The sequence below is a fragment of the Diprion similis genome, chromosome 4, assembly GCF_021155765.1.
Source record: "Diprion similis isolate iyDipSimi1 chromosome 4, iyDipSimi1.1, whole genome shotgun sequence".
In the NCBI taxonomy this organism is placed as follows: domain Eukaryota; kingdom Metazoa; phylum Arthropoda; class Insecta; order Hymenoptera; family Diprionidae; genus Diprion; species Diprion similis.
Window position 1 is genome coordinate 16626020 of NC_060108.1, and position 22133 is coordinate 16648152.

Genomic DNA, 22133 nt, shown 5'->3' on the forward strand with positions numbered 1-22133 from the left:
CGTCGCGTACAGACTCTAGTAGCGTGCTTGAAAATTTATCACACGAAAAAACGAAGAGAAAAAAAAAATTAGTTTCTTTTCTTTTTCTATCCTTTTCAAACAAATAATAAAAGAGTTAAAATTAAACGAAAATTCGCGTTAGTTGGTTGAGTACAAGTATCGTATAAAGTATATTATAGCTTTGAAATTTTATATAATGAGGTATTGCGCGTTGCTCACGTAACTATAGTCATTCTCTTCGTATGATAATATGTATAATATTAATAATTTTTTCTTTCTTTCTTATATATATATATATACGTACATACGAGACTCGGTGATAGAAAACGCACTACCTACCTCGATTATTCCCGCGTGAGATTCAAGCATCGCTGATGCTATATATACGTATATAAAAATTAAGAAAAAAAAAAAAGAAAAAAAAAAACAGAAAAATGGCAAAATGATAATAATAATAATAATAATAATAATAATAATAATAATAATATGAGTGTTGCCGAGAACACTTGTGTTTATTTTTCTTCCTCTTCTCTTCTCCTCGCACTTGATCATAATCGTCATCGCCTCCTCATCTCACACCCTCTCAGCGTCGAGTAGTTTTCTTCCTCCTACTTATCGACGCTTGTTGCGTGTCTTTGTGTTTACCGCATCGATACATCGAATCGAACAAATGCTTCGCTTATCCCAGGCGATTCTACTCGGCCTTGACGACTTCCGGTTCCTCGTTCTCGCTGAAGTCGTCCTCCTCGGCGCCCGACGAGTCGGCTTCGTCCATCGGCGTGTGGCCCTGCAGGTGGACGTCGGACCTGTCCTCGTGGACGACGCCGGGTCCCCTGCCCTCGTCCCTTCCTATCATAGGATAATCCTCGATACCGCGACCCCCCAACTTATCCATCGCACTCATCTGCGCCATTTTCGCAGCGTGGGCCGCGGCGACGGCGGTTGCCTGCTCGGGACTCAGGCCCATTGTCAGGCCCGAATTCTCCGCGATGAACTGCAGGTAGGTGTCAAGGATCGCTGATCCCGTCGCGCTGTTGTGGTGCCCCGGTCCGTGGTGCCCTGGGGGTTGCAGGGGGGCGGTGTTCGGCTCTCGGCTAACGTGGAGGGTGTCGTGGGACTTGGCCGCGATCGCCCCCGGCGCCTTGTTCACCTTCGTTATCACCGTGTTGTTGTTCGGCGTTGGCGAGCCGTACCGCAAGCTCAACGGAAGCGTCAGGTCCTCAGGATCGTCGCCTCCGCACACCGAACTTCCGGTCTCCGAGGGCGCCCCCCTCGGCAGTTCCAGCCGCATGTCGCCTCGTCGAGGTCCCGTGGGACTCGCCCTGGCGCGCAGCTCCGCCGGGGAGACTTTCACCCCCGCTTTTGCCAGCAGCCGCGACGCAAGCTCGGGGTCAAAGGGACTCGGCATCGGCAGGACCGGCAGGTCCTTCGTGCTGATACCTCGGTGCTGACGCGACATGTGAGAGTGCAGGGAATTCCGCGACTTCGCAACCGTTCCGCAAAGCACGCATCTGTACCCTGGGCATATCGTGTGCTTGTCCTCGAGGTGCGTCCGCAAAGTATGGGCCGATCTGTATATCTTCCCGCACTTCGGACAAGGCCGCGGATCCGTGGCTCTCACTCGCATCATGTCAAGTCCTCGCCTTGCTACTGAAATCACAGATGGAAATTTCGCGTGATTATTCTCGAAACGGTTGAATTGTATCAGTGAGTTCTTATTATGGCTTAATTTCTTCTTATTAATTTTTTAGTTTTTTTTTCTACCGCGTATTATCGAAGTTTAATCTCACCCCCTTCACCCTCAAAGTCAATCCAGTCCTCGTCGAATGTATTAAACAGATTTAAAAACGACCGTTGCTTATTGACAGTATAATCAGCGATTTTCCGAACCCCTTCAGAATTATCAAATTCATCTAATTTTTATACTAGTTTCAAACATTTTTTATAAATTTTCAAATAACGGATTTATGAACTCGTCAAAAATTTCGGTGTCATTTCAGTTCTTTAGTACGTGAAATATATATTTTGAATCGAAATCTAGATTATCAATTGCATTGAATTGCAGTCTCTCGGTCGATTAACAATATATCTTCCGAAAAAAATTATCTACTTGTTAGAAGGCATAATGAAAATAGAAACAATAATTGATCGTTCAAGGATGTTGATTCTGCGGAATTTCGACGTCGATCAACGCCAATGCAGTAAAACTTTTGTATATATTTCACGATCTCTTACTTCCGTCGGCCCCATTTCTGCGACACCTTCCCTGATATTTTTACCGTTGCATACCTGCCAAAAGTCACGGAGTAAGGTGACAGCAATTAAATCAGTATTTGACGAGCTTTGCAGCATTGCGACCAAATATATTGGCGAAAAGAAAATCAAGTAAAACGAGACGTGAAGTAATTTATCATTATTAAAGAGATCGCAAAAATGTGAAAATATATTTTATCAGTGTATAGAATGAATTGGTAGTTCATTTCAGTAACGTGATTGCCGTAATTGCAATTTATCTGTAGACATATCTACATTGATATGCAAAGTATGAAGAGAAATGAAAATATTTTTCTTTGGAAATGATCGAGTAATTAAATTTCATTGAATATATTTTTATTATACAAAGTGTTATACTTAAATAGTATACTCTATTTGATTATATCCTAAGGTCTATTTAAAATAATACAATACTCTATACATCACTCGTTCAATATATATGTATATATTTATTCGTAGTTAAATATATGTGTATTTATGTATATATGTATATAATATATATATATATACATATATGTATATATGTTTATTTATGTATCATTCGTAGGCATTGGTATATTATGGATATATTAGATTTATAATAATATGATCGGGTATGCTAAAATACTGACGTTTTTCAAACACGCGGCTGTAGAAAAATAACTAATCAATTGGTAAACGACCTGACGGTAGTTTTTTTTTTTTTTTTTTTTTTTTTTTTTTTATCATCTTCTTTTCTTCAACAAAAAAACCCCCTCGAAAGCGAGAGAGAGAGAGAGGGAGAGAGAGAAGCAGGAGGAGAAGACTGAGAGAGGAATGACAAACGAGAGAAGAATACCTACCAGTCTTCTCTCGAGTGCCTTATCTCTTCGCAAAGTCATTATTATAGAATGAAACCCCGTGCTTTCTACGCGCGATTATAATCGATGAACAGAAATGAGTCAGCCGGTTCACAATTCGCGGACACGCCATTTCCTTCAGAGTCAATTACGCATTTCTCATCCCTTATATATGCATACATATATACATATATATATATATATTTATACATTCATATATGTACATGTATATGTGTATGTATAGAATCACAATTATATACTTAATAGCATTAAAATTAAGGCTGGCTTACTCAGCTTAGAGGAACATCATTTTATGAATTATTATTATTATTATTATTATTGTTATTATTGTTATTATTATTATACACGTGCCAACCACCTATCAACGCTTCGCGATCGTAACGTAAGATAAGTCGACGAAAATTGTCATCGACACTCTTCCGTCCTGTACGAAATACTGTTCAAAGTACCTAGATACGTCTACTCTTCATCGTATACTATTATTATTTTTTTTACAGTACCATTGTTATTACTATTCCTATTTTTTAATTTTTTTTCCTCCGAATAGTAAAAGTTAAAGCCCTGACTCAGTCTCTGCTTCACCGGTCAGATTCCCTCTCGCAATCGCGTTTTAAAATAAACAAAAAAAAAAAAAAAAAAGAAAATGGTCGAAGAGAATGTGTATTTCGATAGAATGATCACAAAACCAAATATCAAGGAACAAAAAAAAAAAAGGTAAAAACAAAATGAAAAGTGAAAAAGTAGTTGGTATTGAAATAAGATAATCGCGCTGTTCGCCGCTAGTTTCGACAGCTTACTGTCAGCGGTAAGGATAAAAGCTCGGCTAAAAGTGAATCCCACATCAGACGTAGGTCCATCGCAAAGTCTTTATCTGGTCCCACTGTACGGGGTGTTTCGTTCTCATATGATTCCTCACGCTGTTTGGGTGTGAAAATGTTTTAGCACAGGAAGTGACGGGGCAGGTTGGAGAATCACGTGGATAATGTTGCTCGAGGTGTGCTCGCATTGTGCTGATGTCCAGCAAGGTGCGGCAGCACAACGGGCAACGGTAACCGTGCTGACGGTGATGCTCTTGCAGCATCCTTTGCTGGCGGAAGTCCGGCTGGCCGGATGCCGGCTGAGTCCGGGATGTAACCTTCGGCGATTGGTGATGGCTCGGGTGGTGGTGGTGGTGGTGGTGGTGGTGGTAAACTCCGTTCTCTCCTTCATCGACCCCGGGATCTGCAACCACCACCGAACCAAGGTTACCACCAACCACCACCACCAACCGATATTTACACGACGTACCGATCAACGACTCATCGATCGTTCAATGATCGGAGCCTGAGACGCGGTAGGTCGCGTTACAATGGTTGTGTTTTTTTTTTTTTGGGTTTTGGTTTTCTTTTTCTTTCTTTAGTATCAATTTTTTAGTTTTATTTTCATTCTTTTTACGGGGTCAAGCTGCTACGGAGGTTGCGGTTGCAGGGTTTTCGTGCGAGGGATAAATCCGCGGTGGGTGGTTGCATGTGAACTTTTGTATTGATCGAAATACGAGTGAAAAGTTTGCCTGTGGTGTTACTGGTTGCTTTTCAATTATTCACGATACGATAAATTCTAAAACACGACCTTCTCCCCCCCCACCCCACCCAGTTAGTCTTTCCTTAAGAAAAACAAGAATCAGAGGAAAATAATGACGATGATTATGACGATGATGAATATAACGATAATAATAAAAATGTAAGAAGGACCAAGTTTAGGATTTTTGGCATTGCAGAACACCCGACTACTGTAAAATGCATAACGCGTAGTTACACCCCTGCGTTTTTTTTTTTTTTGTTACGGACGTGTGTCTGCAGTGCCACATTTTTCTCACTCTCTGCTCTCTCTCTCTCTCTCTCTCTCTTTCTCTCTCTCTCTCTCTCGCTCCCTCTGTCTCTGGTCGGATTCAAGGATGGTAGATAAGATAGTAAAGTTATGATCAATCATCATTCGTTATTGCGTATACCGATACAGCCAACTGTCGATTCATACGAAATAGATCGCCTTTGCTCACCGTTTTTGTAAAATTTAGTTCAAATCTCAGTCAGATAAACGATACTTTTATGAAATAGGCAATAAACGGAGTTACAGTATTGACGAAACGGGGTTGCTTTTTCTCCTTTTAAAATTGCCGAAAGCTTGAGAGGGAAACGTGATTTTCTTCGCTCGGCAAGAGTTTTGCTTTCCGTAGATTAAACTGATGCAGGTGGACAATCGAGTCGGACTACGAAAGTTGAAGGGGTCCAATCTCCCCCCTTCCCTCTCTATATATACAACGCGTGGAGTGAAATTGTGTATTTAAACTTCCCTCCAAGGTTTAGGCATACGGCAAAGGGGATGAAGAATGAATCGCGGACGTGGGATTCGTCTTTGCTCGTCGTCCTCGTGGTGGTGATCTCTCAAGGATAGATCAATTTCAGGAGGGATGATGGTGCGCGGAACTGTTGAGATTCGATCTCTGGTGAATCCCGTGGGCCTGAAGCTGGTGATTGATAAGATAATGTTTGGTCTTGCATCGTTTCCCGCAAACGTTACACTGCGGCCAAGTATCTGGTGGGGGCCAATTCGAGTGAACGTTTTTGACGTGCTGGCGCAAGTTGCTCGGCGATGAATAGCTTCTACCGCAGTAACGGCACAACGGTCGAGTGTCGTCGTGATGGAGGGCGTTGTACAGTCTTGCAAAATTCTCCACCGCCTGCGACTCGTTCCCAATGATAGTCCCTTCCTTCTTGGGTACCACCGATCCTACAACCGGAACACGTGTGCCCGTCAGTGGAATTTCTTTCGCTCGTTTCCTCACTCATTCCCTCACTCGCCCTTCGCCCGATCACTCGTTCAATCACCCACTCACTCACTCCCTCAATCAAAATCTCGATTTCTCCTCGTCACTGATGCTTACGCATGCCAACAATCGAACACGCTATACTCTCGTACTCTTACAGGCCATGCCCAGTTGTAGGATAGAATGGTTTGCAAGAATTATTGTCAATTATGTAGGTATATACGTATGTACTAAGCACTAAGTCATCACTCAACGATATATATATATGTATACAAAACTCATGATGCACGTTTATAATAACTAGCTATTCATCCCCTGCCGATATACATATATTCAAGTACCGCGTTGTATCGCACTTGAAACACCGAAGAGAAATCCTTCGTCAAAGGCTGGAATAAAATTTTAACACAGCACGGATGTTCGTTCCATCGATTATTGAATATTATTTTCATTTGAGACATAAATTTGAATAAAGAAAAATTCCTTTAAGTTATCTCTCTATCTTTCCTTTCCATTCGTCGTTCTTTTTCCCCATTATCAACAACACCGTTAATAAAGGCTTGACCACGGCGAGCTTTCTTCTTCGCTTCGCGGCGACGGGGAGATGCAGGGAAGGGTGGCTGGGGGGAGGGTGGAAGTTACCCAGGAGGGTTTGCGGCACCTAGTAGGTAAGCCGGTATCGATTCGCTAGCCTCCTTTTAGAAGGCGGGAGCGGTGAGCGTAGGAACTCTGTTCCTGGCCCCAACTACCTACAACTTCACTCACACCCCTGCATTCAGAGAGGCTGGTGTCGAGGGTGCGCAAAAGACAAGGACGGAGGCAACGAGTGGTCTACGTAAGAAGCTGGTATTGATCCAGTTGGGTTGTTGCAACTATCTCTACCACGGATCTCTACAGAATCGAAATTACAATCCTCACGTTCACTAGACCGCGTTCCAACCAAGATAATCCTTGCCCGAAGAAGACAATCCTTTTCCCCGCTTTTTTCCTTCCCTTCTTTCTAGATATTTGTATTTCTTTTTAAGATCACATGCTTAGGACGGTGATGGAATCAGAGCTATCCGTGGATACAGTATCTTACGTGCAGCATACGAGTTCAAATTTATGAAAATTATTGTCTTCTTTCCTCCTCACAGTGGCGCAGGAACTTCCCTGAGACACAAAGCCGTGCGAATTGGGACCAGCGCCTGCTTTACCAAGCCATTGGTTAAGGCGTGGGGGTGGAGGTGGAGGGCCAAAGGGTGGTAACGGGGTGTAAGGGAGGGGCAGGAAGGCTTGGAAGTACTGATTTATGGGAGATGGCAAACATTGAACCAATCTATTAGAATTACTCGTCCGTGTAGTTGGAACTGAACCACCCAGGCTGATATATGTTAGCCGGACGAAAATCACCCTGCAGAAAGTGAGAGAGAAAGAAAGAGAGTGAGAGAAAGAGAGAGAGAGAAACTCTCAGAGACCTAGAGAGACTTTATGAAGGACAGTTGCCTAGCCTTGAGCTGATATCTTTATTCCTTTCCCCGGCCTTCTGCAGTCGCTACTTTATCCTACTTCGTTCTTCAGATAAATCGAAATCTTTGTTTTCTTTCTTTTTTCTCAATTTTATTTTTATTTTTTTAAACTTTTGCGAGTGTTTTTTAAAAAGTATGTAGAGAAGTGGGGTCACTTTTCTGGTCGCCGCATTTCCCGAATAGCCTACGTACAACCTGCTCTCCTTCCTTATCGCTCGAAATCTATTCCTGGTCCTTTGCGCGGACTATACGGAAAAATATCGTTGACTCGAAAGAGAGTTTACGAGGCAACTAGACATTTCGGAGATAGATCGGCGGAGGGCCGGCGAGGGCGGGGAGGGGGAGCAAGAGAGATGCGGACTCTGGATGAAATAAGAGAAGACCCGAAGAAAGAATGGAGAGAAATGAGAAAGATAGAGCGAAAACTCGCGCAAGCAGTAAAAGGCAAAGCGTAAAACCTGCTCGTAAAAATGCAGTAAACCATTGTACGCCTCGTCCGTGTCCGTCGAGTGGGAGGGAGGGAGGGCGAATGGGGTATATGGGGTACAAGGAAATACCTTACGAATACAGAAAAGTTTGCTTCATCCTCGGAAACGAAACGAAACGAAACGAAACGAAACGACACTGAGAAAATGAGGAAAAGGAGGACGAATTTTGATTGTCCCATAGAACTGCCAAACTTTACTATACGGAGCGGCAGCGTGTCGCGGAGAGCTACTCGAAACCGGGCGGTATTTCAACCGAGATTTAAATCCACTGGGAATAAAAATAGTTCTCGAAAGTTTGAGAAAAGAGAGAAGGAAGATAAAGAGAAAGAGAAAGAAGACGAATGGAATGAAAGAAAGGGGAATTTTGGCGGCCCGGGTAGTCCGGGGCTAAGAGGAAGCGGATCTCGAGCACCTCAGCCTTGGCTTGATTGAATGGAGCCGGAGGCTGGGAGGAAGGGTGGAAGGGTGAATTAGAGAAGGAGAGAGAATGGATTTCGTAGCAAACCATGATGATTGTGGCGGTCCATTAGAGTGCCAGCGTAGGCCTTTCCGCGCGTTCGTTCGTTCGTTTGCTCCTCCGCAAGATATATACAGTAGTAGAATATATATATATATATATATATATATATATATATATATATATATATATGTATATTGTGCCTTTGGCAAAAGTTTCGACGGGTGTTTCAAAGTCGCCGAATTGATTAATCGTCGAAAAGAACTTCGGGGAAATCATCTAGAGTTTTCACTTTCTTAATTTTCTTTCAAACTGTTCAGAATTTTCGAAAAGGAATCGAACAATTAAACGTTTGTTAATATATGTCCGCGGAAATTAGAGACGAAATTAAAATCGTGTGGTAAAGATTTTTTTCACCTTATCGACCACATGTGATACCTTAATTGAAACGATTAGAATTATTTCAGACACCTCATCTCTTGGCTATAAATTTAAACAATCTGAAATGTATATTTTTTTGAGAAATTTGTTCCGCCTGTAATAAAATCTATTTTCGATGAAGCAGGAATAGAAGTATTTACTAACTATAACATATATATATATATATATATATATATATACATATATATATATATATATATATATATATATATCCATAAAGAAAATGAAATTCAGCGTCGAGTAGCCATTAAACCGGTCGACGAGGAAAATATTTTTCTCGACCAAAAGTTGAGCCAGTGTCATTTAGGAATATGTGAAGTTTCGGCTATTCAATAAAGAATATTTCCCCAAGTTTTTCGATAATTCGATAAATCCAAAAACTTCTTCAGAGTTCCTCTATAAGTCTGTAATAATTTTGCCGTTCTAAAACGTTGTAGATAATATATAAAACCTTTATTCGACCAAGTTTTTAGTCTATATGTATATACCTACTTTCCGTCGTTCCAAACAAAATGCAACTTCATTATTAATCAGATAACTTAGATCTCCGGGGATCCAATTAACAAACTCGTGTTTAATTGAATTCTCTGGGCTTAGAGAAAAAGCCTTAAAAGATCAGCCTAATCAGAAACCACGCCGCTATACGAGCTCGAAATAATTATGTTTTCTAGTAGAAACGAGAGTAAAAATAAAAGAATCAAGGAAAAACGAAATACGGAAAAATATAATTGGATGTGGATTATGCGGTAGAGATTACAGATCGGAAAAGTGACAAATAAAAATAAGAAAAAAAAAGTCTAATATAATCGAATCCCGTATGACTCTGAAACTTGAAAATATCCTCGTTTTCGTATTGTTTTCAACAGAAACAAATCGCGAAAAATGAGCAACCGTTTTGTGATGTATGGAAAGCTGATCGATCGATCAAGCACGGTGTTAGTTATGTATATGTGTATTCGGAGAAAAAAGAAAGGGGAGAAAAGAACTAAAAAAAAAACGAAAAAAACGAAAAAAAAAAGAACCTAGACGTGTCTGCGAACGTTCAATATCCGCAACTTACAATAGCAATTTAGAACGTCTGTCATGTCTGCCCCATCCGGTCTAAATATTCCCGAGTGCCTTCCAGCTCGGCTATCTTCGCCTCCCTGCACTCTCGTGTATCCAAATACATATACGTAAAGGCACATAAGCCTTAGCTGTAAATAGAGATCCAGAGATACGCATGTAAGATACGCTATACACGCAGACGTTGTTGGTGAGGGTAAATTTCTTCCCGTGTAATAAAAGGTGAAAAAGTGTTGCCGATATTTTCAAGATTCTCCAAGAGGGGAAAAAAAAAATTGCAAGTCGTCGTTATACGTATGTCCGATTTTTCTTCCACCTCTTTTGCATTCTAGAACAGCTGTGAGAGGATAATTTAATTTTACAGAAACTCTGTGTGTGAATGTTTATATAGATATAAAAATATACGGATTTTGTAGGTATTGTACGTATAAAATTGGGGCCCGTATTCTATTCGCTAGGCATAGGTAGTTGATTCCAATCTGATATCGCCGCGTGTTCCCAGCATATTGTCCAAAAATAGAAAAGAATCGTATAAGATAGAATTGCGCCTCGACGTTGAATCGTAAACGTGAAAGAAGCACTGCCTTCTTTTCTCTCTGTATAAATCTTCTCCTTCTCCTTCTCTCTCTCTCTCTCTCTCTCTAGATTTTTCTTTTCTTCCTTTTCTTCGAACGTTCGCTCTTCCGTAATCTTTCTCTTTCTCTTCTGCCCAACGTTGGACAATAAACTAATTCAACAATTAATCAATACCGATCTTAAATTTTCACTTATAACTTATCTGTCCGTTCTTTTTTACGAATGAAGCTTTTGCAGAAAGAAGAAATACGTCCTAAAGACCAAGAAGAAACAAATCACTCCCTTCTCAGGCAAGGTATGAAAAATCTTTTTACAAATTCGGAAATTCAGCAATTAATGAAACGTGAAGAATATTGTCTGCAGCCTACGCATAAGCAGGTACAAAGATGCTCAATGAAGAGAAAAAACAGGGAAGTAAGGCAATAATCAATACACTTGTATAAGTAAGTATATGTATACATAGGTTTATAAGATAGAAGATGGCCACGTAACGGAGCGCAATTGTTTCCAAACGAAGCGCGGAATTCAATCCCTGGGCATGTCTTTTGGATTCCCCCGGGTGCTAATCATAAAAGGAGTCCCTCATTTCTTTCTGCTCGGCAAAAGGAAGAAGAAGCAAAAGGAAGGCAGGTAGATATATACTGTATGAGAGAAAAATAAGGAAGAGGAAAGAACAATTAAGAAAAAAAAAAAAAAAAAAAAAGAAAGAAAAAATTGAACGGAGTATAAATAATATAAAGAGATATAAAAAAGTAATTGTTGCACCACCGCGATTCATGATTGACCGAACGATTTCTCGACTTCATTTCGTACAATCTCTAACGTATTAAACATTCCTGAACTTGGTAATGTGCATATTTATTTTTGTTTTCTGCTCTTTTGCATTAGAAAGATCGAAAAAAGCGCTGCACCGTTGACTCCGCATCCGCAAGTTGAACGAAGGGGATATTGAGGGGTAAGAAAATAGTGTGAAAAAAAAAAATGGTGAAAGAAAAGGGAACCGATCGGAAAGTCTGAAAAGTGTTATACACACAGATCTGAGTTGGTACGCGCCGACAGAACTAGTATATATTCCGTATCGGAGAATTAGAAACGTGGATATTCGTGTGGAGAGTGACGATACTTGTTTTCAACGAATTGAAAAAGCATGTTTTTCCCCGTGTTTGCCAACGCTCTTTTTCCTACAGGCACCCGAGAGGCAGATAAAGAAAGATAGGAAACGCCGGAGGGACGAGGAAAGAGAAAGACAGAAAGAGAGTTTCTGCTTGCACGAATCGACCGTTGAGATTTATAAGAGCCGCAAGTGGCGTGGGCCTCGCGTTAGGAAAAAATAGAGGGTGAATTGACGTAGTTGGAATGACTTGAGGGGGCGGGGAGGAGTGGAGAGGAGAGGTAGAGGTAAAGGAAACGGAAAGGAAAAGGAAAAGGAAAAGGAAAAGGAAAGAAAGGAGAGCCGAGTATACTGGGGGTGGAGGACCGCTCGGGGGTGGCGGTGGAGCGCCGGGGGCAAGTGAGGGCAGATCAATGCGGACATGTGCGGGGAATTGCACGGGCATCGATCCCAGGACCCTCAGGAAGCTTGGAAGCCTTCTCTCCTGCTTCTCTCGCCCTGGACTCGAGGCTAGTCAGTTTACGCCTCCTTGCCCGCCGACTTGCCGAGACTCCTTCTCGCCGCAACACAAACTGCCATTTTGCACTCCCGGAATCCGAAATCATGTCATTAAAAATCCAACCCAGTCCGATACACTAAACTTCGTATCGAATAATTACTGTCCTCGGTAGATCCTTTCGACGCCGAAGAGCATTCGAAGCAAGCCTAGGAGGTGGAGGTGGTTAGATAAGGAGGGATGAGGGGAGGTGAAGAAGTCTCCGACGCGTGAAATTGCACGTAGAGGTAGATGGATGAGCGTTATTCCTCGAGGATGTTACCGGCCGCGATCCGAGAAGGAATTTTATACGCGGCGGTGCAGCCGGATGAGGAATAAAGAAAAAAAGGACGAAAAAGGACCGCGGGCAGAGGTGACAGGGAGTGACGGGAAGTGACAGAAATGGCAGGACGGAGGGAGACAGAGGAGCGTTGGTAAGAAAAGTGAAAGGTCAAAGGGCGCGTCAGTTGTTGGACCACGTCGGCGTCCCCCTGGAGAACCGACTGATATAAAAAGGTTAGAAGCTTTTACGCGAGAGAATGGACCGCGAAACCTTTCCCTTAAGTTCCCGGTGATCCGGGCTGGGTATGGTATAAGGACGTCTCGAGATTACCACTATCATTCACCAAGAGTGGAGAACGAGGAGAGAAGGTCGAAATCTGGTAGGCGAGGAAAACTATCAATCGGACCATTTTTTACTCCAAATCGTTGAGAAGAGGTATTCAATCGAACTTGCAAAGCTCTTCAGCGACGCGACGGCTGAGACGGGATGAACGCTCCTTCGCGTATAGAGGATGATCCCGTCAAGGAAGTGAGCAAAATAAACACCGCGGCATTGACGGATCCCGGGAGAAGGCGGCCGCAGTAGCGACACCGTCAGCTGGGGCAGTGAACTCCAAGTGCCATTAAAGAGCCCTCCTCGCGAATAGCGAACATCTCCGCTCGCCATTCCTGCGGTCGGATCCTAATTCCTCGTCGAGTAGATCCTTACTTCAGATCCAGGATCCTAAGAGCGATCCTCGCCGTTCGGTTACTTTCCAACTCCGCGTCTGACGGTTCGAAAAGGAAATGGGTCGATAGGCCCAGTTTCAAATGGTTTGAAAACAAGCTAACCCGGGGGTAAGAAGAAAGCGCTGCGGCGTTGCTGTCGTCACGCAATATTTCACTGCATTTCCCGCATCGCGGTATGGGGGAGAGGCCTGAGGAATCGATGTAATGGCCGGAAGTAAGTGCCGATGTAATTTTACAGAGCGGGGTAAACTAGTAGGTACGCGGAATTCCGGGGATGAGAAGGCAACGGATGAAGGAAATCGGGATCGATCGAGGAGAGGAGCGGAGAGAAAGAAAGAAATAGGGGAATAGGGGAATGGAGGAAGAGAGTGCGCCGAAAGTGGAGCTCGGATAAGACCTGGGAGGTCACGTGATAAGGAATGCCTCGAGGGTTAAGGACCCGCACGACACGTGTGTCCTGGGCAACTATCCCCTTAATCTTGCCCCTCCCCGTTCTCCCTTTCGCCTCTCTTCCTGCATAGCCCGGCTCCCTAATATCCCTTCGACTCCGCGTCCAGCAGCCAGCCCAAAAAAGAGGGCGATCTTCCTCGGCTATATTACTTTCCTCGACAAATGACAATTGTAATTCGCCTCTGATCCACAACCATTACTCTCCACGCCGAACGGCGTCTCGTAGAGAGGTGGGGGTGGGGGTGGGGGTGGGGGTTGGAAAAGACAAGATAGGCGTCCGACTAGATTCTCCGGCGTACCTACCACCTTCACCTACACCTACACCGCGTCAAGTTTCACCCACGTAGGGTTTACGTCTGTGTAGAAACCCGGGAAACGAGGGATTACCGGATGAAATTTGGAGAAGTCAGTAGAAAGAGAGGGAGAATGAGAGGCCAAATCAAGATCCGTATGCGACTCTACTACACCCGCAACGACTGTGTACCTATATTACACACACACATATATGTAAGCATCGTGTGTCAAAAGTGTCGGCACGTTCAGAAGAGGCCACGCCAAAGGTTGGCTCGTTAAATATTTGACGACTCGACCGGGCTCGTCGCGTAGGAAGGTTGCGATGATCCAGCGGAGGTACGATATAAAGTAAAAAGCAAGAAAAAAGGGGAGAAGAAAGGAACGAGAGGAGGCAGGCAAAACGGGAAAGGAGGTGAGAGAGAGAGAGAGAGATAGAGAGAAAGAGAAAAACAAATAAGGGAGGCAAAGGGACGGGTGAAAGTAAGACGTACACGTGCTATACGGACTCCCTGTATACCGCTTTCAACTTCCTTCTCCTTCTCCGAAATCGAGAAAAGGAGAAAGGAGAAAGGAGATAGAGAAAAGGGAAAAGGAAAAAGAGAAAAAAGAGATGCTCCACACACACACACACACACACACACACACACCCTGGTATAAGGCGCGTCGTGTTATCCGTCGTAGTCACGCACGCACGCCGCGGTGTAACGACGAAGCGAAGCGAAGCGACGGAACGGCGGCGGCGACAACGTCGCCAGGACTAATACAGAAGTATTTTTCCCCCTCCCCCGCCCCCGCCCCATTCCTACCGTCCTCCCGTCATCCCCCAACCCCCAATTTATCTCGCGTGTCTTGGGTTATTGCAGGGATGTCAGCGCACCGGTGCCAGCCGAACTTTCGGTAGCGATTCCAGAATTTTTTAAAAAACCCTCACAGATGGGAACGTGGGGGACCTAACCTGGGATATCCTGCACATTCGACGCCTATCGTTCCCGGCTCGCCTTGGCCGATGTTGAGTGCACGGATCCTGCGGGATAACCATCTCGAGTAGACCGAAGGAAAACCGTATCCTATCTCGATCGAATCTGAGTGATAGATGGCCTCTAATCTACAAAACGTAAATGTAATCGAAAGTTTGCCGCCGCCATCATCGTCCTCGTCGCCACCCCCAGCCTGCATCAGGCGATGCCCTTACCTAAGCCCCAAAAAGTAGGGCGAATGTAATACCTTCTCAAGGATTTTCAAACGCACCAGGAAATCCCACCGAGCCTTATCTAGATATCGATCGGTCTCCGGTCATTTTGCCCGGTTGAAAGCGGAAAGGAAGAAGAAAAAAAAAAGAAACGTCGGAGATAATAAAGATCTTTCACCTCGAAACGTGAAATTTTAAACGAGTTGAGTTTTGGTTCTTTCGACAACGCGCTTCTCATTTTTTTCTTTCTTTACTTTTCGCTGATTTAATCTTTATCTTTACGAGGTATGATTAATTTCTCAAAATTAAAAGATAAGAAAATAAATTCCTGATAAATAGTTATTAAAGTTTATCCTACCCTCCACGAGAAGTCGTTGAGAAAAACTTAATTTACCCGTCGATAATATGCATTTCATGTTTTTACAGAGAGAGAGAGAGGTCCGTTTTACGAAACGAGATATCATTGAGACTTTCCGTCCTTCGTTATCTCCGTCCGATCATCCTATCTCATTATATGAATGACCGCACTCAGCATCTGACACTTTCACTCTCGGTGTTACGCGGCATTTCTGACAATTTTCCAATCGACCGCGCGGAGCTTTACATGTAGAATGAGGGAACCACGAGACGACAAAGAGTAGAGGAAAGAAAAGAAAAGAAAAGAAAAGAAAAGAAATCAACCGATCAAGATCGGTGCCATTTTCGCCCTTTTTTATGAGATGAAGAAAAAAAAAAAAAGCATAAGGAAACGAAACCAATTCCTACGTCATATAATCGAATCTTGAATACTAAAGGATCCGCCGTCGATCCGAGCCCCCAAACCTCGAACTGTGCAAACTACGAGCATCGAAAAAGTTGAAGTTACATGAAGATGTTGAATCTGAGCTGCAGAATCCGGGACAAACAGAAGTATATAGACGAGATTGACAACGCGGAGTGGCGCCGAGATACGCGGTTGATAAAAGGAAGTAACAAAAAGAAAAAAAAAAAAAAGAAAGAAAGAAAGAGAGAAAAGTTGGGCAGTTTAATTTTAAGGAGTATCTGGTTGCCGATTTATCGAAGGGGCTTTTCCCTTCTCTTTATTTACCATGCCAGTCCGAATGAAAACCGCCCCCGCAATCGACGTCGTCATTTCCCACACATGTTTACGTAAATATACATATATACACATATGTATGTATATATGTATGTATACAATACCGAACACAGTTCGTGCATAGAGCGGATTTCTTAAAAAAGTTTTTTTTCAACCCCGGCATTATCTCGAAAGTTGGGCAATAGCGACGAGCAGCGGTGGATGAAATGAAAAAAAGAAAAAGAGAAAGAAAAAGCAAAAAAGACAGGGAAGGCGGAAGGAGAGGAAAAAAGTGAGATAAAGCTACGTGCAGACGTATATCCGGGTTACACATGCACGTCCAAAGCACGCCATCGCATCCCCGGAAGTATAAGGTGAGCAGCAGCTTATCCGTCTCCATATCTACCGGCCATGTACTCGTATATGTATACCTATATCTATGCTTATTATACGGATGTTTTCTTTCCTATGTATCAAAGTTGTTTCTTTTTTCTTTCTACCTTTTCTTTTTTTACTCAATCTTTGCGACCACACCCGTGCGGCCGTATGCATAAATACCAAGTTTCTCGTATTACGATTACGAACTCGAACCTCGATTGTAGGTTAAAACCGTTTCTTTCATCTGTTATGCAAATATGCGAAAAATCGTCGTTGCTTGAATGGAAATAGAGCAGAATGATAATATAAAATTTATGATACTAACCGTAAATAAAGTGGAATAATAAATAAAGAAAAGATAAAAGTTTCGTCTTAATCGACACCGTGATGTGTGAAAGTGAGAAACGGAAGATGAGTTGGGATCTGCCAGCGTGATACGATTCTTTCCCTTCCCACCCTCTTCACGTTTGTGTGATTACACTGAAAACTGGAGTCTTCTTGACGGAGGAAAGACTTGAGGTAGGTTCGAGTATTTTTTTTCTCTCTCTTTTACATTCTAAATGTTTCGCTTCTTATGTACTGACTTGCGCTTGAGGGGATCTGGTCACAGGCCTTACCCTCTCTTTCTCTTTCTCTCTCTCTCTCTGTCTCTTTGCTCTCCTTTCACATTCTCTTCCTTCCTCGCTCTGCAGTCTCTCGTCATTTTTGTATCCTCTTTCTTTTTTCTATCCAAGTTCACGTTTATTTTTTTTTCCTCCTCTTTCCTTTTTTCCTTCGTTCTATACCTAGTAGACTTTTACGCTGATGGGACAAAATAAGACGAGAACGAAGGGAGTGGTCAGATGGTAGGTAAAGGTAGGTGGATGAACGTGAGGGTGACGAGAGGAGGGAGGGGGAAGGTCGACCACACGTCGGACGCAGTGGCGCAGCAAGAGGTGAGGGGGTAGGTGGAGGAGGGTGGAAAATGGAGGGTAAAGAAAAGGCGTAAGAACGGGTTTAGGGAACAAATGCGCGCACTGTCGTTGCCTCTGCCACCGAGGCGGCCTCCATTACGCGAAGACTTGAGTCCCCGCGACTCGACGACGGCCCAAGGTTCGAGGTAAGGGATGAAAGGACAAAGAAGAGGGAAAAGAAATGAGGGAGGAGAGAAGAGGTCCTGCAACTAGGGAGGAAAAGAGCCGAGGGTTGCTTTTCGTACTCGGATTCGAGATTGGATAAGGCAGCACAGTTTGTTTTGTCACGAGTTTTCTACGCGCTAGAAGAGAGAGAAAAAAATAACAAAATAAAATTGGACGAAAGAAAAAGAGAAGGAATCCTTACCAACGATTCTCCATACATGGTGACTTCTTGCACCTTTACGTGATTAAAACAACGACAAGAGGTGGAGGAAGAAAAAAGACGATAATTGAAAAATGTAAAACAAAGAATAGGAAACAATTATGCAGATTGTAAAGCGAGGAAGAGAGAGGGGTAGAAAAAAGAAACGGACAAATGAAGAAAAATTTCGTCCCGGCTGCGCTGGTACGATGGTATTAGGAGTGGATAAAATGAGAGGGTGGATCGAAGTGTGTGGAATCAAAGAAGACGGAACAGAGCTAGCAGCTAGCTGTTGGTTGGGTACGCTAGGTCGGTTTATAGGGGTAAGAAGAGGAGGAGTGAGAAAGAGAAAGGGAGAGAGGGGGGAAGGGTGGAGGGTGAGAGAGAGAGAGAGAGAGAGAGAGAGAGAGAGAGAGAGAGAGAGAGGAAGAGAGAATAGCGAACCGTAGAAATCGGAGAAGTGAGAAAGAGAGTTAGAGAAAAGGAGAGAGAGAGACGAAAGTGGTGGGCGCTGTTTGTCGAATCGTCGAGATCAATACGCGAGTACGATGTACGTCCGGTTGCAATCTGTTCATGAAACGCCCGCCGTTTAATTCACAAGAATTTTACCAGAAAGGGTCGGTAGTAGTTGAAACCGGAAGAACGAAAAAAGATTTCAAGAAAAAACAAACATTTGATTTTTAATTACACTTTGGTGCATCCAATCAGGCGTGTGTTTATAAAAAAGAACAAACTGCAGTTAAAGTTTGTCGCATTACGTCATGGCTCACGCTTGTTGATGAAAACATTTTTTTTTTTTTGTTTTTTTTTTTTTTTTGTTAAAGTTAACGGTAAGAAATGAATTATTGATAATGACGTAACCCTTACATTTGGCATCGCGAAAGAAAAGTTTAGATCGATTATCTGGAAATGTGTCCAAAAAAAAAAAAAAAAGTCAAGTGTTCGAGAAAGTAGTGTTAGAAAAATTTATACAAAGAATCACGATTATTTTCACAATTTCAAACAGCTTTCAAATTTGAAATAACGTATAGTTGAATCATTCGACGATTTCAGGAATATAAATTTCTATGAAGAAAAACGGTTTATTTACAACTTTGTAACCAGTAAAAGTAAGACGACTGAAAAGAAATTGCAAGAACTTAAATGGAGGTAGATATACATATATACAATGAAAATCCAAGAAATGATCTTGGATATTTTTTCCATTCAAGGTATAAGAGAAAACAAAAAAGAAAAAAGAAAACTGAAAAAAAACCGGGACAATCGCTAATGTAGTTGGTGGATTAAGGGTGTACACCCTATAACTCGTGAGTTCGATTGAAGCTCGCATTTCTGTCTGAGGGTCGTTTGGAGGGCGAGAAAAAGCGTTGCATGTCCGTCAGCACCTCCCACGTTGGATTAAAGAAGAATTCGATAGCGAGTTGGCGGGTTTGGAGGGGAGGTGTAAGGCGGAAGGGGAGGACGAGGTTGAGGTTGAGTCCGCGGACTGACTGGGTTTAGGAAGTTTTTGGTGGTTGGCGTTCTATATGTATATACGTGTGTATATATACATATATATATTTATATGTGTGTGTTTGCGTGTGTCTGTGTGTATATAGGTAAAGGTATACAGGGTTGGGTTAAAGACGGCGGGTGGGTGGAGGCGATGTAATGGAGGAGCAGGATTAATTGTGCCCAGCGAGGAGTGAGTGAAGGGTAGGTAGGTAGGTAGGTAGGTCCGTTGGTTCGTTGGAGTACGACTGTAAGGGTGGAGGGCGAGGCGGAGGAAGAGGAGGCCGAAAGCTTCCTACGTTCGATATAAAAAGAGGCTAGATTTTCCCTGATAACGTTCGGAGTCGAAGAAAACTCGGAAGAACTCCGGGAAGATTTTTGTTACTTCCTCGACGTAATGGAGTGGAGAAAAGACGGGGGGAAAAAAAAAATTGAACTCTTGCACAGCTCCTGGAACTATCGACTTTTTATTATTCTCTCGCGTTTCAATTCGTTTAGACTCTGTATCTTTTGATTACGGTATTAACACACGAGTGTGTTAGAAAATGTGTAACGAAATTTGTAAAATTAAAAACAAACTGAGTAAATGTATGAAAAATCTATGAATTAATAGAGACGACTTCATTTTACGAAATTCATGGAAATCAACGACGAAGTAAAACGCACGCTCGATTGTTGGCAAGTGTAATTTGACTCAGTATTTGGAAGGGATTTGAGAATTGTACGACGAAATAAAATCAGGCGAATAGAGAAATATTGGACGGTTAAGGGTAGAAAAAAAAAAAAAAGAAAAAATCGTCAAAAAATGAATATACATATACAGACAAAAGCGTTGTCAGACAGCTGTCAGGGAGCAAGTATTAGCAGTAAGTCATTCGGAGGCAATAAACGGAGGGATATCGAGTGGTGCCCGACGCGGGTAAAATAGTTTATGGTATTTTTACGGTCACCGATATAAATTAAAGCAACATATACGTATATATATACGTATATAAATATAATATATATTACATATACAGGATTTATAGGCGAAGATTTGAGTTGTTTTAGAAAGCTTTACGACGATATTAGATTTTCAATGGGCTTAGATTGAACCAATTTATTACATTTTATGGTCAGCTGTTAAAGAGAGACCAGACGAGACGAGACGAGAGAGGAATCCCAGGGATCGAGCGCGAACCGAGTAGCCGGGGCGCTTTCATATTTTCGAACAGGTTTCGTTTCTTCCTTGGAATTTTAAAAAATAAATTCGAAACCCGGTTACTTCGATTTGCGTAAGTGCTTATCGTCATCGTCATCATCATCATCATCATGATCATGATAAACGCGGAAACTTGGGAATATCCCAACAGTCCAAAACGTACAGCTATGCGTATGCAATATTACATGTATATACCTATATATATATATATATATATATATATATATATGTGTGTATGTATAATACATACTCGTATCTCTTAAAAATAATGTAAAAATATCTTTACAAGCAATCCAGCTGCTAAAACTGCCTAATAATAATATTTACACCAATCTCACGTACGCATCATCGATTCGTCGTGCAGTTCACTTACATAGGTACAGTCACGCCATTCCAAACGGTCCCATTTCAATTTCTCTCTTTCGAAAGAAATAAAGATAATAATAAAGATAATAATAGTAATAATAACAACAACGATAACGTCAATAAAAATAAAAAAAAATAAAAACTCGTATTCAAAAATGAGAGAAAGACAAAAAGAAAAAGGAAAAGGCCGATCGATGTCATCGAGTAAAAAGAAAAAAAGAAAAATAAAAAAAAAAAAACCGACGAACAAAGTGAATCGTTCACACGGTAAAATCGTATCAGTGTTTGTCGTCGATCCATCGCGCGGGGTTCGGATACTGTTGCTGTGTTTGATGAGGTCCGGCGATCTGTTGATGAGTCTGAGTATGGGGGGCGGTGGAGGCGGAGGCGGAGGCTGAGGCTGTCGGCTGCATCTGGTATACCGGATAGCTTTTCCGTTTCCTGATACCGTGCATGGAGAGCAGGTGTATTTGCAGGTACTGTTTGGTCTTGAACTGTTTGCTGCACATATGGCAGGATATGTACTCGGTCTGAACGGTGTGAACGTTGACGATGTGCTGTTTCAGGTTCGAGTTGTTCGAGTATATCTTCCCGCACTCGGGGCACTTTGGTTTCCCCGCGTGATTGGTGCTCTCGTTGTTCGCCTGCAGCATCGCCATCCCCTCGATCTTCTTCTTCGCCGATCCCTGATGCTGCTGGTGATGGTGATGGTGATGGTGGTGGTGGTGAAGCGATTGCTGGAGGTTGTCGTGGAGCTTTTGGTGCATCATCGTCAGCTGGAGGTCGGGGCTCATCGCGTTTATCCCGGCGTGCTGCTGCGGCTGGCTGGTGGTAGCAGCGGCGGCGTGGTGGAGGAGGACGGACAGCTCCTGACTCTTTTGGTTCAGCATAACCGCCGAGGCTGCGACCTGTTGCGATTGGTACGAGCCTGTCCCGGTTCCGGTTCCGGTTCCGGTTATGCTCACGGTTCCGGTCGCGGACCCGGTTCCCCCGCCACCCGATATTTCGTTCCGCGACGACGACGGTCCAGGAACCCATCCGGAACTCGAGGCTGAACCGTCTCCTCCCGAGGGCTGCCATCGCCCTGGAACCACCAGCCAATGTCACTCTTCAGCCTCAATTCTTTCCGCATTGATTCCTTAAACACTATTATAAATATTCCCTCTTCCCCCTTCCGCGCTCTCTCACGCTCGCTTTTATTATATTAAATTATATCTCTATTTATACATTTCTATATCTCTCTCTCTCTCTCTCTCCCTCTCTC

The 22133-nt window shown here is 42.9% G+C and overlaps 1 protein-coding gene across 6 annotated transcripts in view; it reads right to left on the bottom strand.

Moving 5' to 3' along the window:
* Nucleotides 1–658: 658 nt before the first annotated feature.
* The window catches only part of LOC124405643 (protein abrupt-like), a 40013-nt gene continuing 18538 nt past the window's right edge, over nucleotides 659–22133 (bottom strand). For 2 of the 6 annotated variants that reach the window (XM_046880715.1, XM_046880713.1), the window contains exon 6: nucleotides 659–1650. In XM_046880715.1, coding sequence (XP_046736671.1) covers nucleotides 695–1650 — 956 coding nt within the window. In that variant the 3' untranslated portion in view covers nucleotides 659–694. Of the gene's footprint in view, nucleotides 1651–3872; nucleotides 4335–5423; nucleotides 5880–21125; nucleotides 21954–22133 lie in introns of those variants that run through there. The other 4 variants (XM_046880714.1, XM_046880717.1, XM_046880718.1 and 1 more) reach the window with 4 other exon arrangements.